Here is a 22,738-nt window from a genome sequence, read left to right on the forward strand (position 1 = left end):
AAATCTTTTGTGCTTCAAAAGACACCATTAAGAAAATAAAAGACTAATCCTAGTCTGGAAGAAAATATTAACCAATCATATTTGTAATGAACAACTGCACCTGGATATGTAAAGAATTCTTACAACTCAATAATTAGACAAACAGTCCAATTAAAAGATGGGCCAATGGTTTGAATAGATATTTCTCCATGGAGCCATATGGAAGGTAATAAACATGTGAAATGCTCAACATCATTAGCCATTAGGGAAAAAAGCAAATTAAAATCAAAACAAAATGCCAATGTGTACCCACTGGATTGGCTACAATCAAAGACATAAAGGGTTAGCAAGATAGTGGAAAAACTAGAGCCCTTACATTCCTAGTGGTAGGAATGTAAAATGGTTCTTTGGAAGCACTGTAAAACAGTTTCTTAAAAAGCTAAAATAATGTTATCATATGACCCAATAATTCCACTCCTAGGTAGCTATGTAGAAATAAAAACATATGTCCACAAAAAGACTTGTGTGCAAATATTCATGGCAGCATTTTCCATAATAGCCAAAAGTGGAAACAATCCAAATGTCCATTACTAGTGAATGGATAAATAAAATGTGATAATTCTATTCAGCAATAAAAAGGAATGAAATACTAATACATGAGGCAACATGGATGAAACCTGAAGACATTATGCTCAGTGAAAAAAGTTAGTTGCAAAAGACCATATAATCTTTGCTTTCATCTATATGAAAGGTCCAGAAAAAGGAAATATACAGAGACAGGTAGTAGAGTAGTGGTTGCCTGGAGCTGGGGAATAGGAATCAACAGCAAATAGTCATGAGCAAACTTTCTGGGGTAATAAAAATGTTCTAAGTTTGGATTGTGTTCATGATTGCAGAACTCTGTACATTAACTAAAAATCATTGAATTGTAAACTTAAAACAGCCAAATTTTATGGTATATAAATTATAACTCATTAAAAAATTTTTGTATAAAAACAAAGGTAAGTGTGTTAACTGAATAGACTCAGTTGAAGTAAGGTTAGTTAGAAGAACTGGAAAATGTGAAAAAATTAAGATATACTGCATAATCTGATGTTTCAACATTCTGCCAATGGAATTTCAGAAGAAGAGAAAGAATGAGAATGAGGACATGAAATAAAAAGAGGGAAAAACAATTCTCAGAATGGAAGCTAGAACTTTAGACTTAAAAGTCCCATCATTACAGAGAATGAATTTTTAAATCCCATACCTAGGATTTCACCATTCTAGTGAAAATCTAGAATATCGCAGATAACAAACAAATCATAAAGTTTCCAGAAAGTAAAAGCAATGGACATACAAGGAATGAAAACCTGATGGAAGCTGCAATTTTCATATGTGACACTGAACGCAGGAAGACAATGAAGGAAAATGTCCTAATTTTTAAGTGAAAAATAATTTTGAACCTTAATTCTAAACATACACAAGTACTCATGCATGTATGAAAGTAAAATGAAGATATTTTCAGACCACAAAGACTCAGAAAGTTTATGATGGGAATAGGAAGAGAGAGGAGAGAAATAATATCAAGTTTCAGTTTTTAGCTTGAGAAAAGATACCAAATAACTCCTGACATTGAGAGAATAATATACACCTGTTTGTTTATTAAAAATTCAACTGGGGCTTCCCTGGTGGCGCAGTGGTTGAGAGTCCGCCTGCCAATGCAGGGGACACGGGTTCGTGCCCCGGTCCGGGAGGATCCCACATGCCGCGGAATGGCTGGGCCCATGAGCCAGGGCCGCTGAGCCTGCGCGTCCGGAGCCTGTGCTCCACAACGGGAGAGGCCACAACAGTGAGAGGCCCGCGTACCGCAAAAAAAAAAAAAAAAAACAAAGAATATGTGGAATACACTTATAATGGAATATTATTCAGACTTTTTTTGCTTGTCATTTTATTTTTTTTAATTTTTATTTTATATTGGAGTATAGTTGATTTACAATGTTGTGTTAGTTTTAGGTATACAGCAATGTGATTCAGTTATACATACACATGTATCTATTCTTCTTCAAATTCTTTTCCCATTTATCTTATTATAGAATATTTAGCAGAATTCCCTGTGCTATACAGTAGATCCTTGTTGGTTATCTATTTTAAATACCGGAGTGTGTATATGTCAATCCCAAACTCCCAGTTTATCCCTCCCCCCACCTTGCCCCTTTGGTAACCATAAGTTTGTTTTCTAAGTCTGTGAGTGTGCTTCTGTTTTGTTAATAAGTTCATTTGTATCACATTTTTTAGATTTTGCATATAAGCAATATCATATTTGTTTTTCTCTGTCTGATTTACTTCACTTAGTATGATAATCTCCAGGTCCATCCATGTTGCTGCAAATGGCATTATTTCATTCTTATTAATGGCTGAGTAATATTCCATTGTATATATGTACCACATCTTCTTTATCTATTTTTCTGTTGATGGACATTTAGGTTGCTTCCCTGTCCTGGCTATTGTAAATAGTGCTGCAGTGAACGTTGGGGTGCGTGTATCTTTTTGAATTATGGTTTTCGCAGGATAAATGCCCAGGAGGGGATTGCTGGGTCATATGGTAGTTCTATTTTTAGTTTTTTAAGGAACCTCCATACTGTTCTCCATAGTGGCTGTATCAATATACATTCCCACCAACAGTGCAAGAGGGTTCCCTTTTCTCCACACCCTCTCCATCATTTATTGTTTGTAGAGTTTTTGATGATGGTCGTTCTGACTATCGTGAGGTGATACCTCATTGTAGTTTTGATTTGCATCTCTCTAATAATTACTAATGTTGAACAGATTTTCATCTTCTTGGCCATCTGTATGTTTTCTTTGGAGAAATGTCTACTTAGGTCTTCTGCCCATTTGTGGATTGGGTTGTTTGTTTTTGTAATATTCAGCTGCATGAGTTGTTTGTATATTTTGGAGATTAATTCTTTGTCCATTGATTCTTTTGCAAATACTTTTTCCCACTCTGAGGGTTGTCTTTTCATCTTGTTTGTAGTTTTCTTTGCTTTGCAAAAGCTTTTACGTTTCACTAGGTCATATTTGTTTATTTTTGTTTTTATTTCCATTACTCTAGAGGTGGATCAAAAAAGATCTTGCTGTGATTTATGTCAAAGAGTGTTCTTCCTATGTTTTCCTCTAAAAGTTTTATAGTGTCCAGTCTTACATTAAGTTCTCTAATCCATTTTGAGTTTATTTTTGTTTATGGTGTTAGGGAGTGTTCTAATTTCATTCTTTTATATGTAGCTGTCCAGTTTTCCCAGCATCACTTATTGAAGAGACTGTCTTTTCTCCATAGTATATCCTTGCCTCCTTTGTCATAGGTTAGTTGACCACAGGTGCGTGGGTTTATCTCTGGGCTTTCTATCCTGTTCTATATTTCTGTTTTTGTGCCAGTACCATACTGTCTTGATTACTGTAGCTTTGTAGTATAGTCTGAAGTCAGGGAGTCTGATTCCTCCAGCTCCGTTTTTTTCCCTTCAAGTCTGCTTTGGCTATTCAGCATCTTTTGTGTCTCCATACAAATTTTAAGATTATTTGTTCTAGTTCTGAAAAAAATGCCATTCATAATTTGATAGGGATTTCACTGAAAGTGTAGATTGCTTTGGGTAGTATACTCATTTTCACAATATTGATTCTTTCAATCCAATAGCATGGTATATCTCTCCATCTGTTTGTATCATCTTTAATTTCTTTCATCATTGTCTTATAGTTTTCTGCATACAGGTCTTTTGTCTCCCTAGGTAGGTTTATTCCTAGGTATTTTATTCTTTTTGTTGCAATAGTAAATGGGAGTGTTTCCTTAATTTCTCTTTCAGATTTTTCATCATTAGTGCATAGGAATGCAGGAGATTTCTGTGCATTAATTTTGTATCCTGCAACTTTACCAAATTCATTGATTAGCTCTAGTAGTTTTCTGGTGGCATCTTTAGGATTCTCTATGTATAGTATCATGTCATCTGAAAACAGTGACAGTTTTACTTCTTCTTTTCCAATTTGGATTCCTTTTATTTCTTTTTCTTCTCTGATTGCTGTGGCTAGGACTTCCAAAACTATGTTGAATAATAGTGGTGAGAGTGGACATCCTTATCTTCTTCCTGATCTTAGAGGAAATGCTTTCAGTTTTTCACCATTGAGAATGATGTTTCCTGTGGGTTTGTCATATATGGCCTTTATTATGTTGAGGTAGGTTCCCTCTATGCCCACTTTCTGCAGAGTTTTTATCATAAATGGGTGTTGAATTTTGTCAAGATGCTACCTTGAGTCTGTCATACAGAGTGAAGTAAGTCAGAAAGAAAAAGACAAATACCGTATGCTAACACATATATATGGAATTTAAGGAAAAAAATGTCATGAAGAACCTAGGGGTAAGACAGCAATAAAGACGCAGACCTACTGGAGAATGGACTTGAGGATATGAGGAGGGGGAAGGGTGAGCTGTGACAGGGCGAGAGAGAGTCATGGACATATACACACTAACAAACATAAGGTAGATAGCTAGTGGGAAGCAGCCGCATGGCACAGGGATATTGGCTCGGTGCTTTGTGACAGCCTGGAGGGGTGGGATAGGGAGAGTGGGAGGGAGGGAGACGCAAGAGGGAAGACATATGGGAACATATGTATATGTATAACTGATTCACTTTTTTATAAAGCAGAAACTAACACACCATTGTAAAGCAAGTATACCCCAATAAAGATGTTAAAAAAAAAGGTTTTTCTGCATCTATTGAGATGATCATATGGTTTTTATTCTTCAATTTGTTATTATGGTGTATCACATTGATTGATTTGCATATACTGAAGAATCCTTGCATCCCTCAGATAAATTCCACTTGATCATGGTGTATGATGCTTTTAATGTGTTGCTGGATTCTGTTTGCTAGTATTTTGTTGAGTATTTGTGCATCCATATTCATCAGTGATATTCGTCTGTAATTTTCTTTTTTTGTAGTATCTTTGTCTGGTTTTGGTATCAGGGTGATGGTGGCCTCATAGAATGAGTTTGGGAGTATTCCTTCCTCTGCAGTTTTTTGGAGGAGTTTGAGAAGGATGGGTGTTAGCTGTTCTCTAAATGTTTGATAGAATTCACCTGTGAACCCATCTGGTCCTGGGGTTTTTTTGTTGGAAGATTTTTAATCACTGTTTCAATTTCATTAGTTGTGATTGGTCTGTTCATATTTTCTATTTCTTTGTGGTTCCATCTTGGAAGGTTATACTTTTCTAAAATTTGTTCATTTCTTCCAGGTTGTCCATTTTATTGGCCTAAAGTTGCTTGTAGTAGTCTCTTAGGATGCTTTCTATTTCTGTGGTGTCTGTTGTAACTTCTCCTTTTTCATTTCTAATTTAGTGATTTGAGTCCTCTCCCTCTTTTTCTTGATGAGTCTGGCTAATGGTTTATCAATTTTGTTTATCTTCTCAAAGAACCAGCTTTTAGTTTTATTGATCTTTGCTATTGTTTTCTTTGTTTCTATTTCATTTATTTCTGCTCTGATCTTTATGATTTCTTTCCTTCGGCTAACTTTGGGGTTTTTTGGTTCTTTTTTCTCTAGTTCCTTTAGGTGTAAAGTTAGATTGCTTGAGATTTTTCTTGTTTCTTGAGGTAGGGTTGTATTGCTATAAACTTCCTTCTTAGAACTGCTTTTGCTGCATCCCATAGGTTTTGGGTCATCGTGTTTTCATTGTCATTTGTCTCTAGGCATTTTTTGACTTCTTCAGTGATCTCTTGGTTATTTAGTAACATATTGTTTAGCCTCCATGTGTTTGTGTTTTTTTACATTTTTTTCCCCCGTAATTGATTTCTAATCTCATAGCATTGTGGTCAGAAAAGATGCTTGATATGATTTCAATTTTCTTAAATTTACTGAGGCTTGATGTGACCCAAGATGTGATTTATCCTGGAGAATGCTCCATATGCACTTGAGAAGAAAGTGTAATCTGCTGTTTTTGGATGGAATGTCCTATGAATATCAATTAAATCTATCTGGTCTATTGTGTCATTTAAAGGTTGTGTTTCCTTATTAATTTTCTGTTTGGATGATGTGTCTATTGGTGTAAGTGAGGTGTTAAAGTCCCCCACTATTATTGTGTTACTGATGACTTCCTCTTTTATGGAGTTAGCAGTTGCCTTATGCATTGTGGTGCTCCTATGTTGGGTGCATATATATTTATAATTGTTATATCTTCTTGAATTGATCCCTTGATCATTATGTAGTGTCCTTCCTTGTCTCTTGTAACATTCTTTTTTTTAAGTCTATTTTATTTGATATGAGTATTGCTACTCCAGCTTTCTTTTGATTTCCATTTGCATGGAATATCTTCTTCCATCCCCTCACTTTCAGTCTGTATGTGTCCCTAGGTCTGAAGTGGGTTTCTTGTAGACAGCATGTAGATGGGTCTTGTTTTTGTATCCATCCAACGAACCTGTGTCTTTTGGTTGGAGCATTTAATCCATTCAATTTTAAGGTAATTATTGATATGTATATTCCTATTACCATTGTCTTTATTGTTTTGGGTTTGTTTTTGTAGGTCCTTCTCTTCTCTTGTTTCCCACTAAGAGAATTTCCTTTAGCATTTGCTGTAGAGCTGGTTTGGTCATGCTGAATTCTCTTAGCTTTTGCTTGTCTGTAAAGCTCTTGATTTCTCCATCAGATCTGAATGATATCCTTGCCGCTAGGGTAATCTTGTTTGTAGGTTCTTCCCTTTCATCACTTTAAATATGTCATACCACTCTCTTCTGGCTTGTAGAGTTTCTGCTGAGAAATCAGCTGTTAACCTTATGGGATTTCCCTTGTACCTTTTTTGTCATTTTTCCCTTGCTAATTTCGATAATTTTTTGTGGTGTTTTTTTTTTTTTTTTTTTTGCCAATTTGATTACTATGTGTCTCAGCGTGTTTCTCCTTGGGTTTATCCTGTTAGGGACTCTCTGCACTTCCTGGACTTGGGTGGCTATTTCCTTTCCCATGTTAGGGAAGTTTTCAACTATAATCTCTTCAAATATTTTCTCTGGTCCTTTCTCTCTCTCTTCTCCTTCTGGGCCCCCTATAATGCAAATGTTGTTGCATTTAATGTTGTCCCAGAAGTCTCTTAGGCTGTCTTCATTTCTTTTCATTCTTTTTTCTTTATTCTGTTCCGCAGCAGTGAATTCCACCATTCTATCTTCCAGGTTACTTATCTGTTCTTCTGCCTCAGTTATTTTGCTATGGATTCCTTCTAGCGTATTTTTCCTTTCAGTTATTGTATTGTTCATCTCTGTTTGTTCTTTAATTCTTCTAGGTCTTTGTTAAACATTTCTTGCATCTTCTCGACCTTTGCCTCCATTCTTTTTCCTATGTCCTGGATCATCTTCACTATCATTACTCTGAATTATTTTTCTGGAAGGTTGCCTATCTCCACTTCATTTAGTTGTTTTTCTCGGGTTTTATCTTGTTCCTTCATCTGGTATATAGTCCTCTGCCTTTTCATCTTGTCTATCTTTCTGTGAATGTGGTTTTTGTTCCACAGGCTGCAGGGTTGTTTTTTTTTTTTTTTTTTGCTTCTGCTGTCTGCCCTCTGGTGGATAGGCTGTCTAAGAGGCTTGTGCAAGTTTCCTGATGGGAGGCACTGGTGGTGGGTAGAGCTAGCTGTTGCTCTGCTGGACAGAGCTCAGTAAAACTTTAATCCGCTTGTATGCTGATGGGTAGGGCTGGGTTCCCTCCCTGTTGGTTGTTTGGTCTGAGGCGACCCAACACTGGAGCCTACAGGGGCTCTTTGGTGGGGCTAATGGCGGACTCTGGGAGGGCTCACACCAAGGAGTACTTCCCAGAACTTTTCCTGCCAGTGTACTTGTCCTCGTGGTGAGCCACAGCCACCCCCCGCCTCTGCAGGAGAACCTGCAACACTAGCAGGTAGGTCTGATTCAGTCTCCTATGGGGTCACTGCTCCTTCCCCTGGGCCCTGATGCATACAATACCTTGTGTATGCCCTCCAAGTGTGGAGTCTCTCTTCCCCCCAGTCCTGTCAAAGTCCTGTAATCAAATCCTGCTAGCCTTCAAAGTCTGATTCTCTAGGAATTCTTCCTCCCATTGCCAGACCCCCAGGTTGGGAAGCCTGACGTGGGGCTCAGAACCTTCAGTCCAGTGGGTGGACTTCTGTGGTATAAATGTTCTCTAGTCTGTGAGTCACTCACCCAGCAGTAATGGGGTTTGATTTTACTGTTTTTGCACCCCTCCTACCGTCTCATTGTGGCTTCTCCTTTGTCTTTGGATGTGGAGTATCTTTTTTGGTGAGTTCCAGTATCTTCCTGTTCATGATTGTCCAGCAGGTAGTTGTGATTCTGGTGCTCTCACCACTTACTGACCTGATTTTTTACTCTCTAAAGATGCAAGCTCTATTTCCTTTTTATATAATTTTTTAGTGTTTCATAAGGTTTTATTAGAGTGTGATTTCACTCAACCAGTGGTTATTTTCAAAATAATTTTTAATCTATGTTTCTGTATTTTTTAGTGGTGAATTTGAAACCATATTGTTCGAATTTCATGTTTAAAAGAAATAATTTAATAACAATTTTCCTTTACCACTAAGCTCAACACTGTTTATATAATTTGAAATTTTATATCAAAGTAGTTACTATTATATTATTTTGCAAAATAAAATTCTTCTCTTTCTAGAGTAATTTTCTGCATATACATTCTGTATATATTTTGTTAGATTCATACCTAAGTATTTAATATTTTTGGTGCTATTGTAAATGTTATTGTCTTAATGCATTTCAAATTCCGAGTTTTCAGTGCTGGTATATACAAAAGCAATTGATCTTTGTATGTTAGCCTAGTGTCCAGCAACCTCTCTATACTTAACTATTAGTTCCAGATTTTGTGTGCATGTGAATTTTTGGGATTTTCTACATAAAGAGTCATGTTATCTGCAAACAAAGATAGTTTTATTCCTTCCCAAACTCTGTACATTAAATTTCCTTTTCTCCTTTTTTTGCACTAGCTGTGCCTTCTAGTACAGTGTTGAATAGGAATAGTGAAAGAGGACATCTTTGCCTTGTTTCTGATCCTAGGAGGAAAGTGTGCAGGTTTTCAACAGTAAGTATGATACTAGCTATAGATGTTTTAGTAGATATTCTTTCTCATTTTGAAGATGCTCCTCTCTATTTCTAGTTTTCTAGGGGTTTTTACATGAAAAAGTGAGGGAATTTGTTAAATGACTTTTCCACATCAGTTGATATGATCATCCAAACTTTTTTCTTTTACATGTTGATATGGTGGATTACACTGATTGATTTCAAATATTGAACCAGGCTTGCATATCTGGAATAAGTTTCACTTGGTCATGCTCTATATTTTTTTTACACTTTTGGATGCAATTTACTAATATTTTCTTGAAGATTTTTACATCTATATTCATGAGAGATATTGATCTGTAGTTTGTCTTTACCTGCTTTGGGTATTGCAGTATTGCTGGGCTCATAGAAGGAATTAAGAAGTGTTCTCTCTGCTTCTATTTTCTGGGCAAGAATGTGGAGAATGGGTATCATTTCTTCCTTAAATGTTTGGTAGGATTAACCAGTGGAATCCCCTGGGCCTAGTGCCTATTTTTTTCAAAGTTATTAATTACTAATTCAATTTTGTAATGAATATAGGCCTATTCAAACTATCCGTTTCTCCTTGTGTGAGTTTTGATAGTTTGTATCTCTCTAGGATTTGGTCAATTTTATTTAAGTTATCAAATTTTGGGGAACAGATTTGTTCAGAGTATTCCTTTGTTATCCTTTTAATATTCATAAAATCAGTTGTGATGATCCTACTTTCACTTCTGATATTGGTAATTTGTGACTTCTTTCTCTTTTTTTCTTTAGTTAGCCTGGGTAGAACTTTATCAATTTTATTGATCTTTTCCAAGAACAAGTTTTAGGTTTTGTGGAATTTTCTCTTTCATTGCTTTTTTTTTTGCGGTACGCGGGCCTCTCACTGTTGTGGTCTCTCCCGTTGCGGAGCACAGGCTCCGGATGTGCAGGCTCAGCGGCCATGGCTCATGGGCCCAGCCGCTCCGCAGCACGTTGGATCTTCCCGGACCAGGGCACGAACCTGTGTCCCCTGCATCGGCAGGCAGACTCCCAACCACTGTGCCACCAGGAAAGCCCTCTTTCATTGCTTTTTGCTCTTTTATTTCATTTCTTCTACTGCTTTAAGCTTAAGTTGCTCTTTTTTTTCCACTTTCCAATGGGAGAAACTTATATTATTGATTTTACATCTTTCTTCTTTTCTAATATATACATAATAATATATACATTCAGTGGAATTCATTTCTTTGTAGTCACTACTTTTTCAGGATCCCACAAATTTCAATAAGTTGTAGTTTAGTTTATTTTTGTTCAGTTCAAAATATTTAAAAATTTCTCTTAAGACTTTTTCTTGACCCATGTGTTATTTAAGAGTGTATTTTTAAATCTCCGTGTATTGGGGGGAGTTTCCCACCCCTTTCTGTTATTTATTTGTAGTTTAATTCCTTTTTTCTGAGAACACACTTTTTATGATTTCTATTCTTTTAAATTTAAGATGTGTTTTATGGCCCAGAGTGTATTCTATCTTGGTAAGGGTGATTATTCCATGTGTTCTTGAGGAGTATGTGTATTCTGCTGTGGTCGGATGGAGTATTCTAAAAATGTCAAAAAGATCAAGTTGATTGGTAGTGATGTTCAGGTCAACTATATTCTTATGGTTTCTCTACCTGCTTGATCTATAAATGACTAAAAGAGGGCTGTTCATGTATCCAGCTGGAATACTGGATTTGTCTATTTCTATTACTGTTCTATCAATTTTTCCCTTACACAATTTGATGCTGTGTGTTTATCATGTGTAAATACCTCATTAAGGGTTGTTATGTCTTCTTGGAAAAGTGACCCCTTTATCACATGTAATGCTCTCTTTCTCTTAATTAATATTTTTTCTTGTCCTGAGTCTTTTTTTCTCTGGAAATAATATAGCTACTCTATTTTTCTTTTGATTAGTGTTGACATGGTATCTCCTTCTCCATTCTTAACCCACGTCTTCATATTTGTTTTTTTCTTAATGACAATATAAGGTTGGGTCTTGTTTTCTCAGTCACTTTGACAATCTCTGTTTTTAATTGGAGTATTCAGGCCATTCACACTGAAAGTAATTATTGATATACTGGATTATATTACCATGTTTGTAACTGTTCTTTATTCATTGTATTTGTTCTTTGTCTCTTTTTCCCCCTCTTTTTCTGCCTTCTCTAGCTTTAATTTAGCATTTTATATGAGCCCATCTTAGTCTTCTATTTATACATCAATTATACTTCTTTTTAAATGTTTTTGGTGGTTGTCTAGAGATTGCAATACATATTTTATACCACTTCCCCTGTAGCACAGGTACCCTATAGCAGACTATTCCCAATTCCCTTCTCCCTTCCCTTATGACATTGTTGTCCTTCATTGCACTTATTTATATGCTTTAATCATCACCTGTTCCATCTGAGGTGTTCATGTTCTCCATCTGTTACTGGACTGCCAACTTGCATCCATTACTGAACCCACTGGTTTCTAATTTTCACATCTTCCTCATTACTGGATTACTTCCCTGTTTTTCCGAAATCCATCATATTGTATTTTCCTAAGAGTGGGTGTGTGCTGTTCAATATTATACATTGACAAAATAAATAAATAAACAAGCTAGAACCACACTAGATGACTTAGAGAATATTTTGCAAGGTATTAATGTGAAGACAAATTTGATGCAGAAGGCAATTTGTAATTCAAAGAAAATTATATAATATTATAATATAATATGATGAATAAACCCCCTGCAAGTTATGGGTAGGTTATAGAAATAGGTAGATGGATTTATATGCTTATGGAGAATTTAGGAAAGAATACATGCAAGGTGATTAAAATGGATTATGCAGGAGGAGTGGGCACAGTGATGTGGATGGAAAGGAAAATAATGATTGCATAAAAATTTTAGAGCATGTATAAACTGTATTTTTAAACCTTAAATATACGTATTGACATATGCATAAAGGAAATAAAGAAAATGTTAGGAAAACACTCAAAATGGATGTTTGTAAAGTAAAATTTCTCAGCCCTACATGTCTGAAGTTGTCCTGATTCACTCTGTATTTTGAAGGGCTAGATCTGTTACTGATGAGATGTCTCAAGCTATTCTTGCCATCATTCCTCCACAAGTGACCAGTTTCTTAATTCTTTCTGGAATATTGTAAGCTCTTCTCTGTTTTTTAGATGTTGGCATTTCATAGTGATATGCCTTGGTTTGGTTCTTTTAAAATTCATTTCTCTAAGTCCTTTTAACAAAATCCATGTCCTTCTACTCCCTGGTACATATCCCCTTAAATAATTCTCTTCATGTGGTCCTCCTCTGCATTTCCTTGCTCATCTTTCTTGACTCTAATTAGGTTGCTATTAGACCCCTAAATTAATCTTACTCTCCTATGTTGTCTTTCAAATTTATTCTTTTTTGTTCTTTTAATCTCTTCATTTAATTTTGTGGGAAATTTCCCCAACTTTATTTTACAACCATTTTAGTAAATCTTAGTAAATTTCCAAAAATCAATTTAAAAAAATATCTAATGCCACTATCTCTTTCTCTGATAGTTCTTTTTTCTTTGTAACCAGGGGTGCAATATGTATTCTCAAATCTCTCTAAAAATATTAGAGGTTTTGGAAGTTTCTCCTGTTTCCTACAATATCTCTGTTTCTCCTGGGGCAACTTTTTCTCTTATTTAATGTTGTTCTTTCTTTCTGATATTGGAGACTTTCTTCAAATGTCTGCTGACCTGTGGTTATCTGCTTCTACTTAAGAGGAAGCTCTGGAAATCAATCAACGTGACTCACTAAATTAAAGAATAAAGAAGGAAAACGATATGAATAGCTCAATAGATGTATTTGATAATATTTAACGTCTGTCCATGATAAAACTCTCAGCAAACTAGCAATAAACAGAAACTTCCTCAGGTGTGTGTGTGTGTGTGTGTGTGTGTGTGTGTGTGTGTGTGTGACATCATACTTGATGGCGATACTAAATGCATTTTCTCTAACGTTGGAAACAAGGCAAGGGATTCCATTCTCACCATTTCTCCTCAACATTGTATTTAAACTCTTAACCAGTGCAACAAGAAAGAAAAAAGAGGGCTTCTCTGGTGGTGCAGTGGTTGAGAGTCCGCCTGCCGGTGTAGGGGACATGGGTTCGTGCCCCGGTCCGGGAGGATCCTACATGCCGCGGAGCGGCTGGGCCCGTGAGCCATGGCCGCTGGGCCTGCGCGTCTGGAGCCCGTGCTCCGCAACGGGAGAGGCCACAACGGTGAGAGGCCCACGTATCGCAAAAAAAAAAAAAAAAAAAGAGTTTTATTTGCTGATGACATGATTGTTTTTTTCTATAAAATCCAAAGGAAATCTACAAATATATTACTAGAATACATGAATTTAGGAAGGTCATGAATACATGGTTAATGTTTCTGAAAATCAATTCTATGTTCATACAATTGTTAGAAATAATTTAAAAAGCAATATCATTTAAAGTAGCCCCCTCAAACAATAAAATAACTAAGAATAATTTTAATGAAAGAAGTGTATGACTTCTATACTGAAAGCTGTAAACACTTCTGGCAAGATTAAGGAAAAATAAATAAATGGATTAGAGCTCAATATTGTTAAGATGTCACTTTTCACCAAATTTATCAACAAATTCAATGCAAACCTTATAAAACTCTAAAACGCTTCTCTTGTAGAAATCGACAAATCCAATTTAAAAAATATGTGGAAAAACAAAAGACCTAGAAAACCCAAGACAATATTTTCCTAATTGACTTCAAAACTTACTATAAGTTGTAGTATTCAAATCAATATACTACTGGCACAAGGATAGACAAACAGATAAATAGTACAGCATAGAAAATCCAGAAATAGATCCATGCTTATACTGTAAATTACTTTTTGAATATTTTCATTAACTTGGGGAAGGCAAAGATTTCTTAAATAGTACACTGAAGTTATTAGCCACAGAAGAAAAAAATGATAGCTTAACCATGTCAAAAGACATGGTCAAGAAAATGAAAGGCAAACCACAGAATGGGAAAAAATATTCATAATGCATATATTAAACAAAAGATTTGTTTCCATAATATATACAAACTCCTACACATCAGTAAATAATAAATGACAATCTAATAATATAAATGGGCCAAAGACTTGAAAAGACACTTCACAAAAGGAGATTATGAATTGCCAATAAGCATACAGAAGTGTGCTCAATATTATCAGTCATTAAAGAAATACGAATTAAAACTATATGGGGATATCACATTATACATTATAGACTAAAATGGGTCAAACATAGAATTTGAAATACAGTTTGACAGGTTCTAAAACGATTAAACATATTCCTACACAATGACCCAACAATTCCACTCCTAGTTATTTACACAAGAGAAATTAAAACATCTTGCCACTAAAAAACTTGTACAAGAAGAACAGCTTTATTCAAACTAGTCCCAAACTAGAATCCACCCAAGTGTCCATAAACAGGAAAATGAATAAACAGATTATGGTAGGTCCAATGGAATACCTTCAACAATAAAAAAGAACATATTTCTGTTCATCCAACAACATGGATGATGAGCAAAAGAAGTCAGACACAAAGCACATGTGTTGTATTATTTTCATGTATATGGAATCCAGGAACAGGCAAAATTAACATATGGTGACAGAAAGGACAGCAATGTTTCCCTCTGAGAGGCTGCCTGGGCACAAGTGGTCAGGAGGCAAGTTGAGGGGTGAAGGGTGTGTTGTTCTGTTCTTCATTTGTCAAATAACACAACAGTTTTCAGCACCATGTCTCCCTTGTGATCTCCACTGCTTCTCCAGGTGCTGCAGGGTACACTGGTTGCTTCTTTGACCTCTGGGAGCATCCTCCACCTACAACAGTAATTAGTGATCCTCTGACCAGTTTTTGTCTTATAGATTTCGGTAGCAATCTCTCATCTGCTCATTGCCCCCTGACAATCTCCTTGTCATTGTGAATCCAATCCCTTCATTAGCATTTTAGTGGGGGGGGGGAGATAATAAAAGAAAAGACAAATGATCCTCTTCAATCTGCAGTCTTTAATCAGAAACTTCTTTATGCAGAATTCAACAAAATACTGTGTCATTTCTTTGATGGTTTTGGGTACTGGTAAGTGACAATAATTTTCTTCTGGTTTGACAAAGAATCCTAATGCCTTCATAACTCTTATGAATACAAAATATTGATTAAAACATTATCAGAGCAATAAAATAATCACCTAAGAACCAGAATTAAAGGCTGAGGTTTAAAATTACTATCACAGAAAATAGCAGCAATTTCTGAAATTCAGATGTCTAGAAAGATTCACTATATAAAACAATAACACAGAAAGATTTATATTAACACAAAGTAGAAGTCCCGGAAGAAATGACTGATAGTCTTGTGAATTTCTCAGTTTATCCGTATCATATTCTTAACCACATCTTATCATTTATGAACTAGTTTTATAATACAAGATGGTATTTCTCTTAACAGTTATAGATCAGAGGAGGGGACATCTTGTTTTATTTTCTCTCAGTTATTAATTAAGAAACATTTTTCAAGGTTAGATTTTTTATTCCATTGTTTTCATTCCTCTGTTTATTCCACCTTGATTTTGTACAAATTTAAAATTTTTTTAATTAAAAAATATACCAGATAAGGGGAGATATCTTTACAATGGTTTTAATTGGGACAGACTGGAATGGACTTTTTCAGTCCTGTGCTTCAGTCTTTCTTAACCTCCTCACTTTCTTCAATTATATCATTGTTTGTTGTTTCAATTCCATTTATTCTGGTCTCTACTGAAACCACTTATTTTATATATGTTGGTTCTTTACAACCTATCCTTTATATATAAAATGTTACAGCCTCCACAAGCATCTTGGAATATTGATGACCGTTTTCACATGGTATTCTTCCTCCCTAGGATATCCATAGGAAATCAGAACACAGACGACAGGCTTATCTTTGAGATTGTATTCGGGCAATTCAAAAGACATAAAGTGGAGATTTCAACTGCAATAAAAAAGACATTTCCTTTCTTTGAGGTTCTTCGTGACCGTGAGCTCATCACCAATAAAATGTATGAAGTAAGTGAGGTTTATTATATCACAATCTGGTAAACTAGCCCCATACTAAGTTATGCTTTGATAACCTGAACGCAGAAGTAAGGGCACAAGTAGCTAACTGAGGAGTGTCCTATGAGAAGAAGACCTTTTCAAGTATTTTTGCAATTGTTCAAGTATTGTGGTAAGGTAAAAAAGGAGAGGGAGAGTAGAAACAGGCATTACTGGAGACAGTCCTGCTTCTAACTGAAGGGATGGTGCTCATAGTGACCACTGGCATCAAGGTGAGTAGCACTGGAGACAGGCTGCATCGGAAGCAGGTGTGCTCCACAGATGTTTAATTCCTTGTAGGAATGCACACAGTAGAGCATAAACTAAGAATTAAAAGAATTTTAATGAATTGATGAATAATTTAAATGAGATGATTTAATGAAATAATAATTGACACAGCATTTCTTTTCAATGAACTTCAATTTAAATAGTTAGATCTGAGAACATTAAAATCCACAGGGAATTGATGTCCTGTTAGGACAAATTGGGGGGTATATGCTTGCTATTCTTTCTCCAATGGTTTTTTTTGGGGGGGGAATCTTTTTTTTTCCATTTATTTACTTATTTTATTTATGCCATTTCTCAACTCTTGGAATTTGGGTTAATTTTAGCAATAGGTGTTGCTGGAGCTACAGAGATGCAAGTCTTCTCCTTGCCCTACAAATATGCTTTCCCTGTGGTCAAGTTCACAAAAGGGGAAACTGTCACCTGCCTTCCTTGAGCCCTTCCAGGCCAAGTCAGTCTTGGTGAAGGGGCAGGAGTTGTCCAGTCAACAGAATAGCTGCTCATCACCTGCCAAGTCTCTTCCTAAAACATTTGACGAAGCTCTTAGAAGCCTACATATCCATTAACTTTGAACCCAAATTTATTCTTCAGAATTGCTCCTTCTTACATCTAATATAAATGAGGGTGGGGAGATCAGATTCACAAATGGGGATTTCTAAGGAGAAAGGATTTACTGTTCCACTTAGTAGCCATACAAATACACAGAAATTCTAAACCTTTATGTGAAAAGATACATATGTATGGAAATTGGAATACATTAACCATAAAATCTCTTTCTAGGGCTCTTCTGTAACGTGGAAGTCTGTATTTATATTTTCTCCATTCAATATTTTTTAGGACTGTCAAGATTCTTGTAGAAACCTGGTCCCTGTGTCGAGCGTGGTTTACAATGTTCTCAGTCATCTGGAGAAGACATTTGACTGGCCGCTTCTGGAAGCTGTGTTCAGTGAGGTCAACCGGCAGGAATATCCTGATTTAAATCACATTTATGAAAGCTTTGTAAAAGGTAATTAGCTTATTATCTACCTTTTGATGTTCAAGGCCAATTTTCTTCAACAAGTATATATTGAGCTTATACCACGAGCCATACATGGTGCTGGGTAGTGGGGATATAACAGTTAACAAAACACACACCATGAGCCTAATTGAAGCTCATGTTATAATGGCTACAGTACAACACCAACCTGGAGCTCTGCTTAACTAGGCATTTAGACTCACAGGACAACTCACAGGACAACCAGAGCCACAGTGGCATCCAATTTAGATAGAAGGACAAATGACAGGGCAGCGGTGGTCTACACAGCAGTCCACTGAGTTCACTACCACCCATCTCAAGCTTAGCTGTGGGTGCAGGATCTATCCTGGCTTGGCAACACCAGATCAATGGGAGTCAGTATCCCCAAAACTCCAGAATCATAACTTTTAGGGACCCCTAGAGGGACAAGCTGAGTTACAAGAATCACCGCATTGAAGGAAGACCCGAGAATAGTCCATAGATCCCAATCCACATGTAATTTACCAGTCACAGGTCATTTTAAGCCCTAAACCCAGGGTTGGCTTAGTAACACAGAAGAAAGGCCACTTTCACCAGATTTCCAGAGTAATGAGCAAGAAAGCTGACTCAATATCAAATCTGCCCTTGAAGGAAAAATGGTTTTTCACTTTTTCTCCTCAAATAATCACAAAAGCTCTTCTCTTCCAGGAACTATTTTTGGTACTATACAAAACTAAATCTTGACTTTTTCCTGAGAAGGCATAATTTATGCTTTTTAAATGCTGGGGTGACTCGCACCTACACTGGCTGCCATCCACCTGCCCCTAGAGGAGGTTGCTGCCGCCGCCTCCTGGACTCTGCTGTCCCTGAGAGCTCGAGTCAGTGGCCAAAGCTAGAGGCTGGGGACTGTGACCAGGGCGTGACATCTCTCCTATTGCCAGGTCCCCACCTCCATCTCATGTGCTGAAGCCCCCAAGGCCTGCCCACAGCCCTCCTTCAACTCTTCTGGACTTTGGGCCATTGTTCTCCTCGCACCTTCCGCCTGGTTTTGCTGAGGCTTGAAGCCCGTGTCCTGGGGAAGACAAAGCAGCCATGGCTCTCACAGTCCTGTCCATCTCACCCCCTCGAAGGCACTGTCCCAGGAGGTGCTCCTGCCATCAGCTCTGGGGCAGCCCGGGCTCCACTGCCTCCCCTGGTGTCTCCTCCCTGGACTCCTGGCAGGGACCCACCCCCTAGGCTCCCTGGTTTATTTCCTTCCTCCTACGCTTGCTGGGTCACCTAGCTGCAGGGGCCCTGGGCTGGTGTCCTGGCCTCTCCTCGTTGGGGCAGCCTCCTGGGTCCCTGGTCCTGGAGTCGTGGGGACGTCCTGCAGTGCTGCCACAGGCACTCCCTGCTTGCGGCTTCAGAGTGTCCTTTGTGGGATCTGGACCACTATGGGAACCCTGTCTAGTAACCCCACCACACGTGTCAGCCCCTCTGCTTGGTCTCTTTTGGAACCGCTCATCCTCCCCAGCACAATTAAGCCCAACCCTCGTCTTATCTAGTCCCATCTTTATTTTTATTTCTTTTTAATATTTATTTATTTATTTGGCTGCACCAGATCTTAGTTGCGGCACGCTGGATCTTTGAGGCAGCACGCGGGCTCTTTTAGTTGCAGAATGCAGGTTCTTAGTTGTGGCATGCGGATCTAGTTCCCTGACCGGGGATGGGAACCTGGGCCCCCTGCATTGGGAGCTCAAAGTCTTAACCACTGGACCACCAGGGAAGTCCCTAGTCCCATCTTTATAGCTCTTGAGCTTTCCCTTTTATACACACAGATCTCTCTAGGATCCTACCCCTTCTCCAGAGGAAGTCTCTGTTTCTTCCTTACAGTCTGAACAGTTCAGTAAACACATTTCACTTTCCTTATTTATCTTGACATGTGCTTTCCCCACGATGTGAGGTTTATTTTACATAACTGACAGGATCAGGATGTTTCCACGACTCCTTTATCCTTACATACAAGTGGCTCAGTTCTGGGTGTGGAACATAGCAGTTCCCTTGCTGGGGCTTCTATTCTGTCCAAGGATGATGGGGGAACTTTACCATGAAGATTGGGACCCGCTGAGCTCTGAGTGACCCGAGGGCTAGGAATTTCTAAATTTGTAATTTTGAGATGGTGTTCCTGGTCTCTGGTGGAGATCTCTAATTGTCTTCTTCTCTGTCCCTCTCTTCAGCAAGCCAGGAGAAAATTAATCATGAAGAAAGCAATGAAGAAGAGAGGGAGGAGAGGCCTACTCTCCCACTAAGCCTTGAGCAAGGTGATTGAGACAAATACAAAAGTGATTCTCATCTGCTAAGAGGAAAAGGAGAAGGGGAGGTGGGAGTCCAAGTCCTGAGCAAACACTGAGAATCAGGGAAGAAATATTGAAGGACCATGGAGAAGGTGGCGAGGGGTGTCTATAAGAGCATCAAACGAGAGGCTGAGTCCTGGAGAAGTAGCTGTGACAAGAGATTGTTGTCCCAAATACCAAGACAAAGGAAGAGGAACCCAGGGTGTCAGTAACCAGATTTAAAGAGAATGACTACCTGGAAGTAATTGTGATTTAGAAAGACTCCTGTAGGAGAAGATCAGTGTAAAGGTGTGAAGGGCTAAGGACTATGGGCCCAAGGTCAACGTCAAAGAGGAGACCCTTGATGATGGCAGAAGAAGGGACCGATTTAAACGTGGGGGATATTGTTCAAGAGCAGGAATGTTCAAGGAGAAAGGCAGTCATACAGAGACAGAAGCGAGGAAGTGGTAGAGACGCGGAGGAGAGGATGTGGGTATTTGAGAGGCAGAGAGGAAGAAAAAGAAGAAATGAAAGGAGAAAGGGGTCAGGGACACAACAAAAACAACCAAGTTATTAACAGCTCACTTGATTGAACATTTATTCTGGCAGTTGTGGGATTAGTGCCATTGGATGATGTTATCACTTATGTGCCCATTTTGCAGATAAGGAAGCTGAAATCTAGATAGACCACATAAATAGTCGTCCTGGGGTCAATGAGCAAGGATGGACCCAGGCATTCTGAACCCAGAGCCTGTGTTTGCAACCCTGGATACTACCTGGTAACCTAATGGAAAAGACAGAACCATGAAAAAAAAAAATAGGGAAACATATAAAGAGGGAAAGATACTGAAAAAGAATCCCAAGGGCTGGAGAAAGTGGAGAATCAGACACTGAATCCTCATGGAAAGGCCAACAAGACCTGCACAGGGAGGGAGTGGAGTAAGAGGGAGTGGGGAAGAGGCGGCAGGACTTTGCAGGAAGTAAGGGAAGGCCACCAGTCAGGGGCAGCTCTGGGGACACAGGCAAGTTCACTATGACCGTGGGAGTCAAGATAAGCCATCACTAGTTACTGAATGGCTGGTGGAGGTCACCCAGGGAGATGGCCTGGCCGAGGCGCTCTCATCCAGGGTGCTGCTGACCTGTCTTCCAGTCTATGGACTGGAGTTTGACTACAAGAGTTGGATGAGATCCACCAGGTCCAGATGGTCTCTGTATTGATATCTGCAGGGGCTCTTAAACTTCTTACCTATAAAAAAGGGATTAGGGGAGGTTGGCACAGCCCATACTTCAATATCTGAGATAAACTTTTAATTTTCCCCCCTTGGAACTTGGGAAAACTCCTGTCAAGGCCGGACTTGGTGTTGCAGAGAGTCCTCATCTTATGATGGTCTGTTCTTGACTCTGTTCTATGATGCTTTGCTGCTTGTGTCCCATTCTGGACTGTTCTGGGGGCGGAGTGGCTGCTGCTTTGTATCAAAAAATTGTCAGTCTTTGCATCTGCAATTTCTCCGAGGATTTAGATAACAGAGTCTTCGTACTCTGGGTTGCCTGGAAGGGTGGCTCCTTCCATGCTCCTTAAACGCACTTGCTGCCAGTCCCTGAAGGCTCTGGGCCTGGACCTTTTGCCCAGGTGCCTGGCTTCACAGTTTTCTGCTCTGTCCTGCTTGATCAGGCAGCGACCTCAGTGCTTTGATGTCATGTGCAGCAGTGGTCAGTGCTGCAGCCACAGTGGCGGGGGAGCAGGTGATGAGCGTTCCTCAGGGGACAGGGTACCTCCCCTGCCGGGTCCCTCACCCAGGGCCATGGACACCAGTTGCGTCCCGTGCAAACCCTCTCCCTTCATCCCTGGAGCAGAGGCCAGGAGCTGCCTTCCAAACACCAGGCAGGTGTCCGAAAGCCTTTGGTACTTTAGCAACCAATAACCACTGCTTACAGCGCTTGACCTCCATTAGCCCATAACACTCTTAATAGTGTTATTATTTAAAATATTATTATTTCCCTGAGTCTCAGTGTTCCCATTTGTAATGTAGGGATCATCACACCTATCTGTCATGAGGCTATGAAATGGAACAATGATGCAAATGCATTACCCAGAATGACTGATACTAGGTATTCAGCACGTGTTTGATCCTGAGTAAAAAATACTGGTACAAAAAAATATATTGTTAATCTAAAACATTAATCATAATGATTTGATTTTTCCAATCACAGTATACTGTATATTGGTGCAGCTAATAGTTTATTTAATCTTCCCTCAAACCTGAAAATGAGGTATATATTACCCTTGTTTTTCAGAGGAAAAAGTATCAGCTTAGAGAGTTTGGTTATTTGCACAAGTTCACCCAACTGAGAATTGGGATTGAACTCTGCTGTGAATAGTGTCACAGCAGGAATTCAGGTGCCCATGGCCTAGCTTCAAATTCTACCTCACGATCTCAGGGAAGTGACTACCTCTTTTTGTCCCTCAGTTTCAACATCTTTAAAAAGGACATGATAATAGTACCTACTTCAGAGGGTGCTGGATTTTAAACAAGTCATATCCTGTAAAGCACTTACAATCATGCCTGGGGGTTCATCAGTGTTCCGTGCATTTGTTATTATTACTACATTTAATTAGCATCATTATTTGTATCTGGTGCCAGAGTCTAAGCTTTTAACCATTATAGTAAACTTTGGGATTTTCTTCTCTCACAGATGTCCGTTGGATTTACTGATTCCCCAGGCTGGAAGAGCAGTGATAAAAGCAATACCAACTTCTGGCCCAGGAAGATAAATTGAGGGTCATAGTTTCCCCATGCTTAGAGCACACTAGTCTATAATAAATTATAAATCTTTATTCCATGACTCTCCTTAGGAATTAAGGAACATAGAAGAGGCTCAGGGAACTTCCCACAATATGAAAGGCTCTTATTATGTAGCTTCCAGTCGGGATGTGTTATTTAAGAAAGAATGTTCTAAATTAATAATACATTT

The 22,738-nt window shown here is 38.3% G+C and overlaps 1 protein-coding gene across 1 annotated transcript in view; it reads left to right on the top strand.

Annotated features, from left to right (window-relative positions):
• Positions 1-22,738, top strand: part of LOC309963316 (nuclear autoantigen Sp-100-like) — a gene marked incomplete at its 3' end in the record, with an annotated part of 77,110 nt that overhangs the window by 25,265 nt on the left and 29,107 nt on the right. The window contains exons 2-5 of the mRNA XM_082841607.1: positions 15,985-16,147; positions 17,297-17,465; positions 19,670-19,752; positions 21,089-21,152. Coding sequence (XP_082697733.1) covers positions 15,985-16,147; positions 17,297-17,465; positions 19,670-19,752; positions 21,089-21,152 — 479 coding nt within the window. The remainder of the gene's footprint in view (positions 1-15,984; positions 16,148-17,296; positions 17,466-19,669; positions 19,753-21,088; positions 21,153-22,738) is intronic.

Source organism: Leucopleurus acutus, assembly GCF_964270905.1.
Source record: "Leucopleurus acutus genome assembly, chromosome: 6".
Classification (NCBI taxonomy): domain Eukaryota; kingdom Metazoa; phylum Chordata; class Mammalia; order Artiodactyla; family Delphinidae; genus Leucopleurus; species Leucopleurus acutus.